At 39.0% G+C, this 12,956-nt stretch overlaps 1 protein-coding gene across 3 annotated transcripts in view; it reads left to right on the top strand.

Moving 5' to 3' along the window:
* The window catches only part of MACROD2 (mono-ADP ribosylhydrolase 2), a 1,889,921-nt gene that overhangs the window by 1,871,903 nt on the left and 5,062 nt on the right, over positions 1 to 12,956 (top strand). For all 3 annotated transcript variants that reach the window (XM_072943799.1, XM_072943800.1, XM_072943798.1), the window contains one exon: positions 1,930 to 1,998. In XM_072943799.1, the coding sequence (XP_072799900.1) occupies positions 1,930 to 1,991 (62 nt within the window). In that variant the 3' untranslated portion in view covers positions 1,992 to 1,998. The remainder of the gene's footprint in view (positions 1 to 1,929; positions 1,999 to 12,956) is intronic.

Below are 12,956 nucleotides of genomic sequence, written 5' to 3'. Positions count from 1 at the left end.
TTTAACTCATGGGCATGCATTCTCTAGGGGAAGAATGTCTTTAAACCTCAGCTTTATCCACTAAAAGCCACTCCACGTTAGTCACGCTCAGTTGAATGAAACCTGCCCCAGCCTGGTTGTGATAATATAGACATGGTTCTTAGCTAGTTCTCTATAAAGCATATTCTGAAGAATACCAGGTCCGTGCAATGTGCATTGAATAAAAGGGATATAAATGTGGGAAATGCTAAACTTTAGTCCTCACTTGGAGATTTGCCATGCACATTACAGGCTCTCAGAAGTCTTAGCTGTAAAGAAACTTATTAACATGATTCAACATTGCTTTTCCCAAGCTTATTTGATCATGGAATGCTTTTTGTACTAACAATTATCAATAGGCTTTGGAACTAGTGACCCTTGGCTTGGAGAAAGAAACAGAAGAGGAATGCTCTCCTGTGTTGTATTCTGCACACTCCCACGTGGAGATGGGCGGGCTTAGAATAACTTGATAAGCTAGGGTGGAAAGTGCACACAGTATTCTCTGGTTATAGGGAGGCTGCATCTGGCCAGTTTATACCTGGGGTATAGAATGGGCTCACACATCATTACAAACCAAGGATGGAGAGGGGAAAAAAAGAAACCAAGGACAGTTTGCAGGAGGAGGAAAGAGACCTGCTTTTACAACCTCTCTCCTCAAGAGAGAGTAGGCTGGGTTGCCATACAACATCATTCCCCCTTTCAAGTCTCTGGAATGTGAAATCCAGCAGCTGCCTCTATTTCACTTCAATCGAGTTTTCATGTTCAAGAAAAAGAGATTTGGATTGTTGAGTTTGTGCAAACAAGTGAGAACAAACAAAGGCTACTTACGCAGTGCTTTATACCCAGGGTGTCAGCCATTATTATCACTTGTGTCTTTGGCCAATGCAAAGGTGGGCGGGGAAGTGGGAAAACTTCACAGTGAACCAAAGGGAAGACCTCAAGCATCCTCTGATTGGAGGTTGTTGGCCAGGGGAGCTGGACTTGGGCTAACTAGAAGTGGCTGGTTGGTTTGGGGACATATTTGGCTTTCCTTGGTTGGTCCTATGTTGGAAGCATAGAGTGAAATACAGTGAAGCTGGCAGTCGCTGGCCAAGTCCTCACGATTCTGAGCTGATTGCTGCAGACGCTGTGGTTTGGTTGCCCAAGCTGTTTGTTGCAGAGGTTTGAAATCAGAGTTCTACTGTACAAGGTCTAGCCATTGTCCATCTGTGGGTTATGTCTCTCAGTTTATAATATGGGCTTTGATGCTTTAAAAATATCAACCTAATTAAACCTACTGACCCTTGAAAATTTCCAGAGTGTCTGCTATGCCTGCCCTGAGCTACTTCTGGACAGTGGCATTAATTATGCATGCTATTTGTATGCAAATATATACACAGAACAATACTATACACAGTAAAGTGAAAGCACACATTTTATTATCGCTGTGATCTGGTTATTTTGTGGTGTCCACTGCCACTATACACGTTGGCAAGTTTTGGGGTCTGTTTTGAATTTCAAAATTGAAACCAAGCAGGCCTCCTGGCATTGCTGTTTTGGAGAAAACTGCTTACTTCTCCGCACGTCAGTGTGCTATTTTGCTTTGTTTTCTCTCTATTTTCATAGACATCTATTAAGGCGTTTGAATCTCCCTAAGGATGGTAATAAACAGCCAAAATATCAACCCAAAAGTCTGGTATGAAATGACAACACAACTCCTACAGTTCCGTAAGAGGCAATTCTGCCCAATTCCACCCCCCACCAGTAAAAATCTGCAAGCATGCTCCCCAAATCTTGAAGGAAGGAAAACAAACTGAAAAGAGGTGTAAGACAGGAAATCAGGCATGTAACGATTCACAGGCCACTTTAATATGTTTAAGAGATTTGGGTTTAACAAATATTTAACCTGTTTGTTTTCCTTTCTGGTTACAGTTGAAATGAATAGTCAGGATGACAGTGTAAATGACCCAACAGAGAGTCAGCAAGAAGATTAACTAACAGGTAAGCTGCCTCTGTGCTGAGATTTACGGTGGATTAAACCGGCTGTAGAAACAGTGTGTAAAAGCATGTTGGATTTCCCTCAGTTCTGTCAAGTCCCACAGCATGGCTTGGGCTAAACTTTAAAAATCTTTATACCAAATAACACAGTGTAAGGAGCAAGGATTACCCCCTAGAAGCTTACGATCTTTAAAGGAAAAAGATAAGCTACAGCATATCTAGATGATGCAGTATCCTAGTTTTCTGAGCTTTGACAGCAAGAAAAAAAATATTTTCCATCCATCTCACCCTTCCCTGGCCTCCTGGAGTGATCAAATTATTTCAGCAACCTCAAGCTGATTCTGAAGCACTGCTTTTCCAGAAGCTCCCTGCTGAGTTGTTTAGTATGTCTGTTTTTAAGCATAACACTAAATCTGTGCCCTGGAGAATGTGAAAGGCATTTGAGTGTGTTCAGACTGAAAGAAGCTGCCTTCTGTCCCGTCCTCTCACACCACTGCCTGCAGACCTGCGTGTCCACACAGAGGTTTGTTGAGTTGAATGAGCCTCAGGGCACTCCACAGGGAAACAAACATCTGGGCCAGATCATGTCTAGGAGTTTTCCAGACCAACATTCTAAATCTCTCAGCCAAGGCTGAAGTGTGTCTAGAATAATGAGTGGTCTGTAACCCTTTTTTGTATCTTGCGGGCTGGTGAGGAGAATGAGAGGAAAGAAACCAGGCTCCCTATTTTGATTCCTGGCTTAAAATACTTAGCTGTGAAAAACTTATGGGATAAATGAATTGGCGTTCATCAGGGCAAGACATGAATGTGTTGACACCACTGCCGCTGTCATCTGGAAAAAAAAATGTACAAGCCGGAAGTTGAGAGTTGTATTGTATTTGGTGGACTTTTTGGACTTCAAGCCCAGAATCAGCCTCTCAGTTCTGAGGGATGCTCTGAAGAGGTAAGGGAGGAGCCAGGATACACAGGAGTTTTACAGCAAAGACCACGTAGTCAGAACAGCAAAAGAGTGCTGTTAATTGAAGAAAACCAGACATCTCAAGTTAATGAATTTAGTGCTTTTCTTTGTATGGGAAGATGCAAGAGTCTGGGCTCAATGAAATCATTCCTTTGATTTGCACTTTGGCTCTCTAGGGCCAGAATCCTGCCCTTTTCCATCCCAAGTCCCCTCAGGGTGCACCCTGAGGTTGGGGGTGTCTGCAGTGGCTGAGGGCTTGGCAGCGGGCAGCCTGTTAGTCTCCATCCTCAGTTCCCCCAGGGCTCACCATCGGGGCAGGGGCATATTGCAGGCAACATTTTTTGCATTCACAGTGCTTTCCCTTCATCAGAAATTCAACCAATATTTGGGAGACATTTCATGACCAATTTTGTCTCATGGTGCCAGGAAGTCTCATTCCTAGATCAGATAAAGATTCTGTTGATAAGCTATTCAGTGTTAATTTTTTTGGATTAGGCTCTGTGGATAACCTACAATACTGTGGATTGCCTATCTTACCAGTCTCTTGTGATTCAGAGAACGTTTTCCCTTGTTGCTTCTTCCCCTACCTAGAGTTACACTATTACAATTATTTTATGTGGAGTTATGTGTACATGATTAACTGTCTCAAGAATTCAGCTAACATTAGTTTTGTTGGAGACCTGGTTACACACTGGGTAATGCAAGAGACAGTCTTATAAACTAGACAGGATAATACAGCTAGTAACATTAATAAGGTCATAGTACAGGGAGAGAGACACACAAAGCATAAATAATTTGGAACCAAAGAGAACAAATTAAAACAATGATTAGTATAACTAGTTGTAATCTGTTGCAATAAACCATCAAGTCTACAGGAGAGCCAGCTGGAGAAGTGAAATTCTGGAAAGATCAGGTACAGAGAAATAGAACAGTGTTTCATCTTTTAAAGGTATGCTTAGTCAACATTGTAAGTCATAGCATAAAAGGAAATTTTTTTTTCTGGAAAACAAAGATTAAAAGCCAGTATATTTCATAAAAAGTCATAAAATGATAAATCATATTTATCAGTTAATTAATTCCTGATAAGCTAGACGAAGTCTTCAGGTTTTCCATTAGAGTTCTGTCATTTCTTATCCAGTTCAGTGGTGTGATCTAAAAATTATCGGAAACATTTGTCAGAAGTCCTTTTTATGAATTTTCATGAAGATCTTCATCTTATGACAGCATCAGAGTAAAACAATGATTGTCTTTAAACAACAAGACTTAAAATGGCATGGTTAAAGATCTGATTACAATGCATTTGACAAGAAACATGGATATTTCTGTGGCATACAACATTTTAAGATAATTAAAATCGTGACTGATTTTAATTTGGGTTAAACAATTTGTAATTTGTTAAACCCTGGTGACATTACACCAGGGCATATCAAATTTTTAGAAATTTCATATAAATGTTGGGATATCTATATTAATGACATTTCTCTATACAATATAACCTAAGTTTCATCTCTAATCATTTGACATTATTTCTCAAGTAACATACCGTATAAACCTAATTAGTTTAACATTCCTCTCTGAGATGTCATATGGGCTCTCTGAAGCATTTTAAAGTCAGTTGGAAGTCAAAAGAACTTTAAGATTTGATATGAAGTTTGTTAAATGTTTTAAAACACTTGGTCAAATAGGATCACAGATCACTGCAAGACAACACTTGTACACTTAACCAAAGTGAGGAAAGGTTTCAGAAGTAAATACAGATTACTTAAAGGCACAGAAGCTCACACAATCTGTTACCAAGGGCAGCACTGCAAGAAAACTTTGTTCTCTTAACAGAGAGGGAAAACCATGCTCCAGTCTTATACCAGCTTACTTTCAACAACAAAATCCATTTAATCAAATTCAGTCTAAATTTAGCCAATCCTGACCATCTATAAAACCCTTTTCTCAGGGTACCTCTTCCACCAACTTTCTGTATCCATCTTATTTTGTCCCTTTCTTTCCCATCTGGAAACAGCCAGCTCAAGGGCAAAATTACTTATTTTTTTCTCTTAACAAAATGCAATTCCATCTTTCACACCTTCTTTTGTTCACAACACACATCTTATTTTCCTACCATATTCTGAAATGTTTCCTTTATTATTTCTATTAATTTTAATTACATATTTAAATTAGAATACTCAACTCTTCAAAATCTTATTTTCTAGTGAAAACCAAGAAGTAAGCAATTATGAACTGTCTTCTACATTAGCATTCTGTGGATTGGCAAACATAAGTACCAATAATTTTTTAAAACGTGCTTTCTTATAGAAAATATCTCAGTGTGGCACCAAACATATTTATTAATATTCTAAACACATTTAGTTTCTTTGTAAAGGGAAGCTAATGTTCAGTAATTAATGTTTCAGTATTTTATTTAGGAATGACCTTGTCAATAAACTTTCATCATTTAACTTAATTTAGCATAATTCTAAAATTTCACATTACCAAATATCTGGAGAGATTATTTTCAAGTAGATATTCCTAAAACATAATTATTTCCAAAAAGTTTGCCCGAAAGCTCTTATCTCATTTGCATTTAATCCACTTAGATGAATTGCATCACACCAAGTTAATTTTTTGTTGTTGTTGACAAACTCTGTAACAGAAATACCATGAATGCACTGACCTTCAGTAAACCTAGGTACAATGAAAGGGATGGCTATATTGATGAACCAGCAAACTTAAGCTAGCTTTAGTACCAGATGTTAATTTAATACTGACTATTTTCTAGATTACATGAACCTGAGATTCATTCTAGCTAGTTTCTTTCATATTTAGTTTAAGAGCTTACTTTTAAGTCAGTTAAATGGAGCTCTTTTGCAAGTTTAATTCTGATATGTTTTCCAGAGGTAGAAACATCTCATATGTGTAATAGATACATAGACATAGAAACAGACAAAACTGGAGCTCTCATAGCTTCACTTTAAAAATTAGCTATGAATCAGGTATTACAATATACATTTACCAGTTTATAATTAATAGTTGGAATAAATTACAGTTGCTTGCTCAGATGACTAAGGCTTTACTATTTATGGAAAAGACTTTAAGATTTGTATTTGTTCTTGATAAACCCTTAAGGAGGCTATGGATTAGATCCTGGCTGAGTGAGCCTTCCAGAAGTTTTGAAATTGAGCAGGACCCTGTGGGGGCCTTCCCAGGTACAAATCCTTTTCTTGTCCCCCGTTTCTTGTTTGTAGGAGACAGGCTTCCTTCCGCCTCCTAGACCTTCCTTGAATTCCAAAGGGCAGATTCAAACAACTGCGAATCAGGGAAGGGAGGGAACACAGAAACAAGTGAGAAGCAGTAAAGGGACAACAGTGCAGCGAGGGAAGCAGGGTCCTGGCTGCTCCTCGACGGATACACATAACAGTACCTTTCAGTTCTTCTGCAGGAACCAAGGCATCCCTCCCGCCACACACACACACACACACACACACACACACACAAACACACACGCACGTGGGGGATGGTAACTTCAGGCCAAGCACAAGATTCCTGGAGCACCGCCCTCTTCCCTCACCACCAACCAATCAGAAGAAAGTCACACACTCTGCAGCCCTCACTCCAAATTTTGCCTATAAAAACTTCACCCTAAAAACCATCAGGGAATTCAGGATTTTGAACACAAGCCTCCTGTTCTCCTTGCTGGGCCCCGCAATAGACCTTTCTCCGCTCCAATCTCTGATGTTTTGGTTTTGCCTCACTGTGCTTCGCACCCACAAACTTGCATTCAGTAACAGTTTGAGTTTAAAAAGGCCACTTTTGCCCTTTTGTTTCCCCTTGGTTTCAGGTTGTACCTGACTGAGCTAATTATGGTTAGTCTCAGGTCATTGTGGGCTGTGTTTTCATTTCTGACTTGAAGAGATTTGCAAGGAAAAGACAGTTGCTTTTAATTCCCCCAAAGAACTGGTCTGTCACTTAAAGGATGTTAAAAAGTTGACTTGCCCAACTATATATTCTTTCATTTGCTTTTCAGCGAGATTTCTAACTAAACTGAAATTTAAGGGGTCTATGTTCTAGGCCTTTAGAGTTTAACTTATCATGCCTTCAAAAGCTTGTGTAAAGTAGTCAACAAGACCCTCTTTCTGAGTGTACAACCCAGAGCAAAATCACTACTGTTGTTTTTATTAGCCCCTGAATATTAGTTCCCAGTTTTTACTTCATACTGCACAGCTCAGGTAGCCCTACTGCTCCCCTTCAGTATGTCTGTATTTCCTGGGGGCAGATCTAGATGCCCTGTTTTACAACATCAAGCAGGGAGGTATTCCCCAGGGAAACATGTCTATCCCACTATATAATTAAGCAAAAGAGGTCTAACCATCTTATATCAAGCACATTTACATATACCAACTTTTATAAATGTTCATCTCAATTTTATCAACTTTTATACCTTTAGATTCCATTAGAACCCAATCAACAAGTCTTGGTCTTAGATGGAGTTCTAGAAGATTTTCTATCTTTTTACCCCTTGTCCATTTTATCTATTTTTATATAAAAGGTTCTGGGGGGGGGTCCCTGTGAGGGGCTGAGCCAGGGGACTCAGGCCCTTTTGTCAATCCTTTAATTTGATTTATTGGCCTAAGACTTGACCCATGTAGTTGTCAGTAAGGTATCTCAGGGTAATTTTTCTTCCAGCCTTTCCATATATATATATGGAGCCAAGTAAAAATATATATATATTTTTACACTGAGATAAATGGAGTGGTCTTGTTTGGGGTCCTTTAATGTTGGGAATCAACACTTTTAAAAAAGGGTTCCCCTTTGGCCCATTCAACCTTAGTGTAGAAATAAAACCTGTTTTAATTCCATAAATGTCTGTTTTACTTATCCCACTTCTTAATAACTATCAAGAAATTTCTTTATCCATTTGGGATAAATCCCTTTAAAATGTCCACCTTGTTGGAAAAGAGTCTCTAGACTTTTCCTTCAGTTTTAAAAATGTTCTTGTTAATCAGCCTAATTAACATTAATTATTCTAACATTTTTATTAGCATCTGTAATACCCATCAAGGGGAAGAGAACACAGATGAAGCTTCCCAAACTGATTTTCTCATTTGTTTTAAACAAAGGGAGTTCCTAGGTCAAACACTAGGTATGTATTTTCCACCCTTTCATGTGATTTCCCTTTTTTCATATGTAAGAATAAAACAGCTATTTATAATGAGAGCTCACTAAAAACTTAATCAGTTTAGAAGTTTCTTCAGTTTAAAGGATCCATCATCTGGTCATGAATAAGACAAATCTTAATAGTGACTCCAAACCAATAAGATACAAGAGGCTTCCCCACAAGGGAGTGTGAAAGATGTCACCTAAACAAGATCCAGAAAGTCCCCTCCCCAAAATCATCTAAGAAAGTAAAGGCCTTCGTTGTACAGGCTGATGCAACAAAGGTTAAGACGGTAAAAAGCCCCTGCAAGTTGGCACAGCCAGACAAAAAACTGCTTAGAACGAACACCAGTCTATTCGATTGGTTGCCAAATGTACACAATACATGTAGTTTTTTGGATGGAAGAGACCAAGTTTTCAACACACACACACACACACACACACACACACACACCATGCTGGAAGAAGATCAAGTAGCATATTTACATTTCAAAGGCACAGAAGAAAAATGCAAGTTACACCTAGAAGGACTTGTGTTTCTTTAAGGTCAGAATTCTGAAAAGATGTTTGTACTAAGCCAGCTTTTTTTTTTTTTTTTAGCATAATTGCATATGCAATAAAAGAGCTCCATTCTTAGTAATTTTCAGGGTGAGATTTCCTTTCATTCCCAATTAAGTAAGTACTTGCAAGTACAAGCTTTGTATGTACATAAACCTGGCTGGGGTATTAGTTGGAGGCTGGCAGTCTGTCATTCCTTTTTCTTTTGTTTTGAAAGCTTTATTCCGCATTCAGAGGTTGAGGTGATGGAAATAAAATCACTAATGATGATCCTGTGGTTAGCCAATGAGCTTAATTCCCTATGAGCTTAACTCCTGCAAGTTTTACCCCAGAGTTGTCTCAGCTCCTCTTATGGGTCTTGGGTCCTCCCTCTTGCTGTGTAAGCCCACTGTGGGTGCTCAGATCACAGAACAGTCAGTTCTTATTCATGTCCCTGGCCAAGCGAACTTTCATTAAAATGAGTGGGCTTCCCTATAGGGACCGCTGCACCATACGAGGACCTGCCCCCACCGCTATCACAAGTTTCTCAGTTGCCTAAAAAAGTTGTTGCCGGCGAGAGGAGATGTGCCCTTCTTCAGAGCTGAAAGCTCTTGTTAGATTTCAGTTTTATTTCAGCAAGCTTTAGGGGGTAGCCAATTAAAGGTAAAATGACAGGCTAGCCTCCCCTCTAAATACTCTATCTAACCCTACTCAGTATTCGTTCAACTGAGCCAAATCTTTGCAGTCTTTCAACTGAGGATAACCTGTGCCTAAACTGAGCAAACCTTCCCAGTGCCTTTCACTGAGGATATAACCCAGGAATCTCTTCTTGAAACAAGTTTCAAGGATAACCTACTCCTCCAGAGAGGAGTTTAACACCAACAAATAAAATTTAGGATCATCAACCAATAAAGGGAGACCTAAGAACCAGGAGGACTCACCCAAATTTGTCCAGACTCTCCAAGGAGGTAAATGGGCCCAAGAGGCCTCTGCTGGTACTAATGCTCTGACTCCTCGTAGAGTTCAGGTGAAGGAGAGAGGTCTGCTCTGGGTCCCTTCATGGTCACCAAAACTGTCCACTAGAAAAAAAGAAAAAGAAGAAGAAGAAGCACAACCTAAAAATTGAGAATTATGTTTTATTCCGTGGACTTTGTAGACTTCAAGCCTGGGAGGCAGCCTTTTAGACAGCTCTGAGGGATTGCTCTAAAGAGATAAGGGAGGAGCTAGGATACACAGAAGTTTTGCAACAAAGACCAGGTAGTCAAAACATGAAAAGATTACTGTTAATTTAAAAAAAACAGCTATATCAAGTTAATGAATAGAGCTTTTCTATGTATGGGAAGATGCAAGAGTCTGGGCTCATTGAAATCATTCCTTTGCATTCCTTTGATAGGCTCCTTACCCTCCTAGGGCCAGTATACTATTCTTCCCCATCCTGAGTCCTCTCTGGGTGCATGGCTGGGGGATGGCTGCAGTGGCTGAGGGCTTGCCAGCGGGTAGCCTGTTTGTCTGCATTTTGAGTTCCTTTAGGGCTCACCATCAGGGCAGGGGTATATAATGCAGGCAACATTTATCATTCACATCTCCCTGCGTCTTCTCTGTAGGTCTCCACACTCTCCCAGAAGGCCATGTTGCACCAGACTCAAGCTCCAGCATCATGGCAGACTAAAGTTTGAGAACATGTGAAAGCAGGCAGCTGTCTTCCCATCATGGTTTTGAATATCATTAAATATATAGCATTTATTATATTATATTATATATATATATAGAATATATTAAATATAATAGCATTTGTGCAATGCATGTACAGCACAAGACTGCTAAAAAGTACAAACTCATACATGGTCTTATAAACATTTCATCTTTTTTTTAAACCTTGTTCATGTATTTTAAATTATCCTGCTGTGCTACAGAAATGATACGGTAAAGAAGTTTCCATTAAAAAGTAATGAAGTGAGACTAAGCCTGAACAATTTAAATGCACATCCTTAGTACTGCCTTACCTTTGCCCCTTTGCTGCCAACAAACTATAGACTTCTTGTCTAGGTTTTTTGTCTTACAGGCACTATTATCAATATCCAGATAAAGTGCCAGAATAAATATGTTTTCCTTGGTTCATGTCAAAATATTTTCCTTGACCATAAACATGAATCTACATACCCAAATGAATAAGTTGTCAAAACTTAAAGTTTGAAATTGGTTTAAGGAAACTTAGCTCCAGTAAGAAGTAACTTGCATGTCACTTAGCTGATCAATGGAAGTTCAGATACTTCCAGTACAGAACTCTTTGATGACACCATACTGATCCTAAAACAATAGTGAATTTCTGAACACAGTTGTCACAGAGAACAGTATGACCTAAGGAATTTCACTGATTCTCACAGAAATATTTACACAGCTGAGTTTGTAGAGGTTATCTGGTAGTTCAATGGGAAGAAAGAACCTTTAGTTCTGTGCATCATACCTCCAAGGAAATTAAAGAAATACAGTGAAATGGAATTAGAATTGTAGAGTTCAAAGACGTCATACAAGAATGCTTAGCATTGTGTAATTTATAATTGCAAGAAAATCAGATCAATCATAAATAGCAATGGAGAAAATGTTCAATGAATCAATAGAATACTGTGCAAATGTAAAAATTATTTTTCAGTAAGTATTTGAGGGCATGTGAAGATGGTTATGGCAGGGAGGGTATAGCTCAAGTGGTAGAGCACATGCTTAGCATGCACAAGGTCCTGGGTTCAATCCCCAGGACCTCCTCTAAAACTAAATAAGTAAAATCTAACCACCTCTCCCACAAAAAAAAAAAATTTAAACAAAATAAGTTAAAAAAGAAAAAGATGTTTATGGAATCTGAACCTTTGGTTCTAGAGAAATACGGCAGGCCAAGTGTGGCTTCCAGGCTGGGCTTTAGGAGGCCTTGTAAGTTCCATTTTTGCATTCCTGGAATCCAGTTTCCCTGTAAGGAGCTCAAGCTGTGCTATAGAATGAGGAAGAACAGGAGAGATTGTGGAAACCGAGAGGGCATTTTGGATGTTCTGGCACCCACGGATGCCACCTGGAGCAGATGAACGGCCCAGCTGAGCCCAGGCCAGATTACAGAATCATGAAAAATGATAAATCATGAGTTTGGGGGGTGGGGGGCACTACGTTTTGGAGTGGCTTGTTTTTGTAGCAATAGATGACTGAAAAGGTAGGGTAATGCAGATCCCCTCTCAATATAAATGCTTACAAATGAGAGATAAATTGTAACAAAAAATATTTGAAAACACATAGCTTAACTGACAGGAAAGTGAAGGTGTCACAAGTGAAGAGGAATTTGAAAGCCAAAACAGCAGCCTGGTGGCCTGAAGATGAGGCAGCCCCCAGGGCTGCAGTTCAGTTGTTGATGCTCTGGGAGGCTCTGTGGTTAGAAATGTTGGCTTTAATGCCCACCTGGGACCTGGGGCCACTCAAGGGAAGGAGTTGACACTGATACTTCTACATAAATAAATCTGGGACTCCCAGCTCAAAAAATTAACAAGGGGGCTTGAGCCCAGGGTGCTGCATGGGGAAAGAAAAAAGCTCCCATAATAACTAGAAAACAGAAATGCACCCTGAGTTTGAAACACAATTTTATCCAAAAGCATACAGTAATGCACAAACAGAGAAACTGATTTAGTAGCTGGTTATAGACCAGTGTTATCCCTGGTAGAGTTAGCAAATGGAAGTGTGAAACTATCCCTTGGAATTCCTACAGAAGAAATCAATTTCTGAAGATGAGTTCACAATTTTAACTTCCAAAACACACAAAGAAATGGTCCATCATGAATGTGAGCCAGTGGGTAGAATTACAGGATGATTAGCACTATCAGACCTTGAAGGAAATACTGAAGATTTTATAAAATAAATACAGTTAAAGGACAAAAAAAGATTAAAAGCAGATAAAAACCTTAAGAAAAGAGCCAACTATGAAAAATTAACAATTTGGAAAAAGCAAGCAAATATGTAGTAACATAAATGACACATGAAGAGACATGGTATAGAAGGAGAAAACCCAAGACGTTTTGTGTTCAGCAAGAGTTCTAAGAGGGGATAGTAGTCAGTATTTGAAAGATAATGGCAAAGATTTATTGTAACTGGTAAAAGTCATAAATTTTAAGTTAAAAGAAGAATAATAAATTACAAGATGGACGTATTTAAAATAAATTCACATGTATGCACTGCAGAACACCAAAGACAAAAAAAAAAAAATAAACAAAGAGAAAAGTGAGTTAACCATGAAGAAGTAAGTATTGCACAGACAGCAGGTTTCGCAAGATCAAGGATTTAAGTCAGAAGG

Source organism: Vicugna pacos, chromosome 19 (assembly GCF_048564905.1).
Source record: "Vicugna pacos chromosome 19, VicPac4, whole genome shotgun sequence".
NCBI lineage: Eukaryota > Metazoa > Chordata > Mammalia > Artiodactyla > Camelidae > Vicugna > Vicugna pacos.
This window is presented reverse-complemented; position numbering and strand designations above follow the sequence as displayed.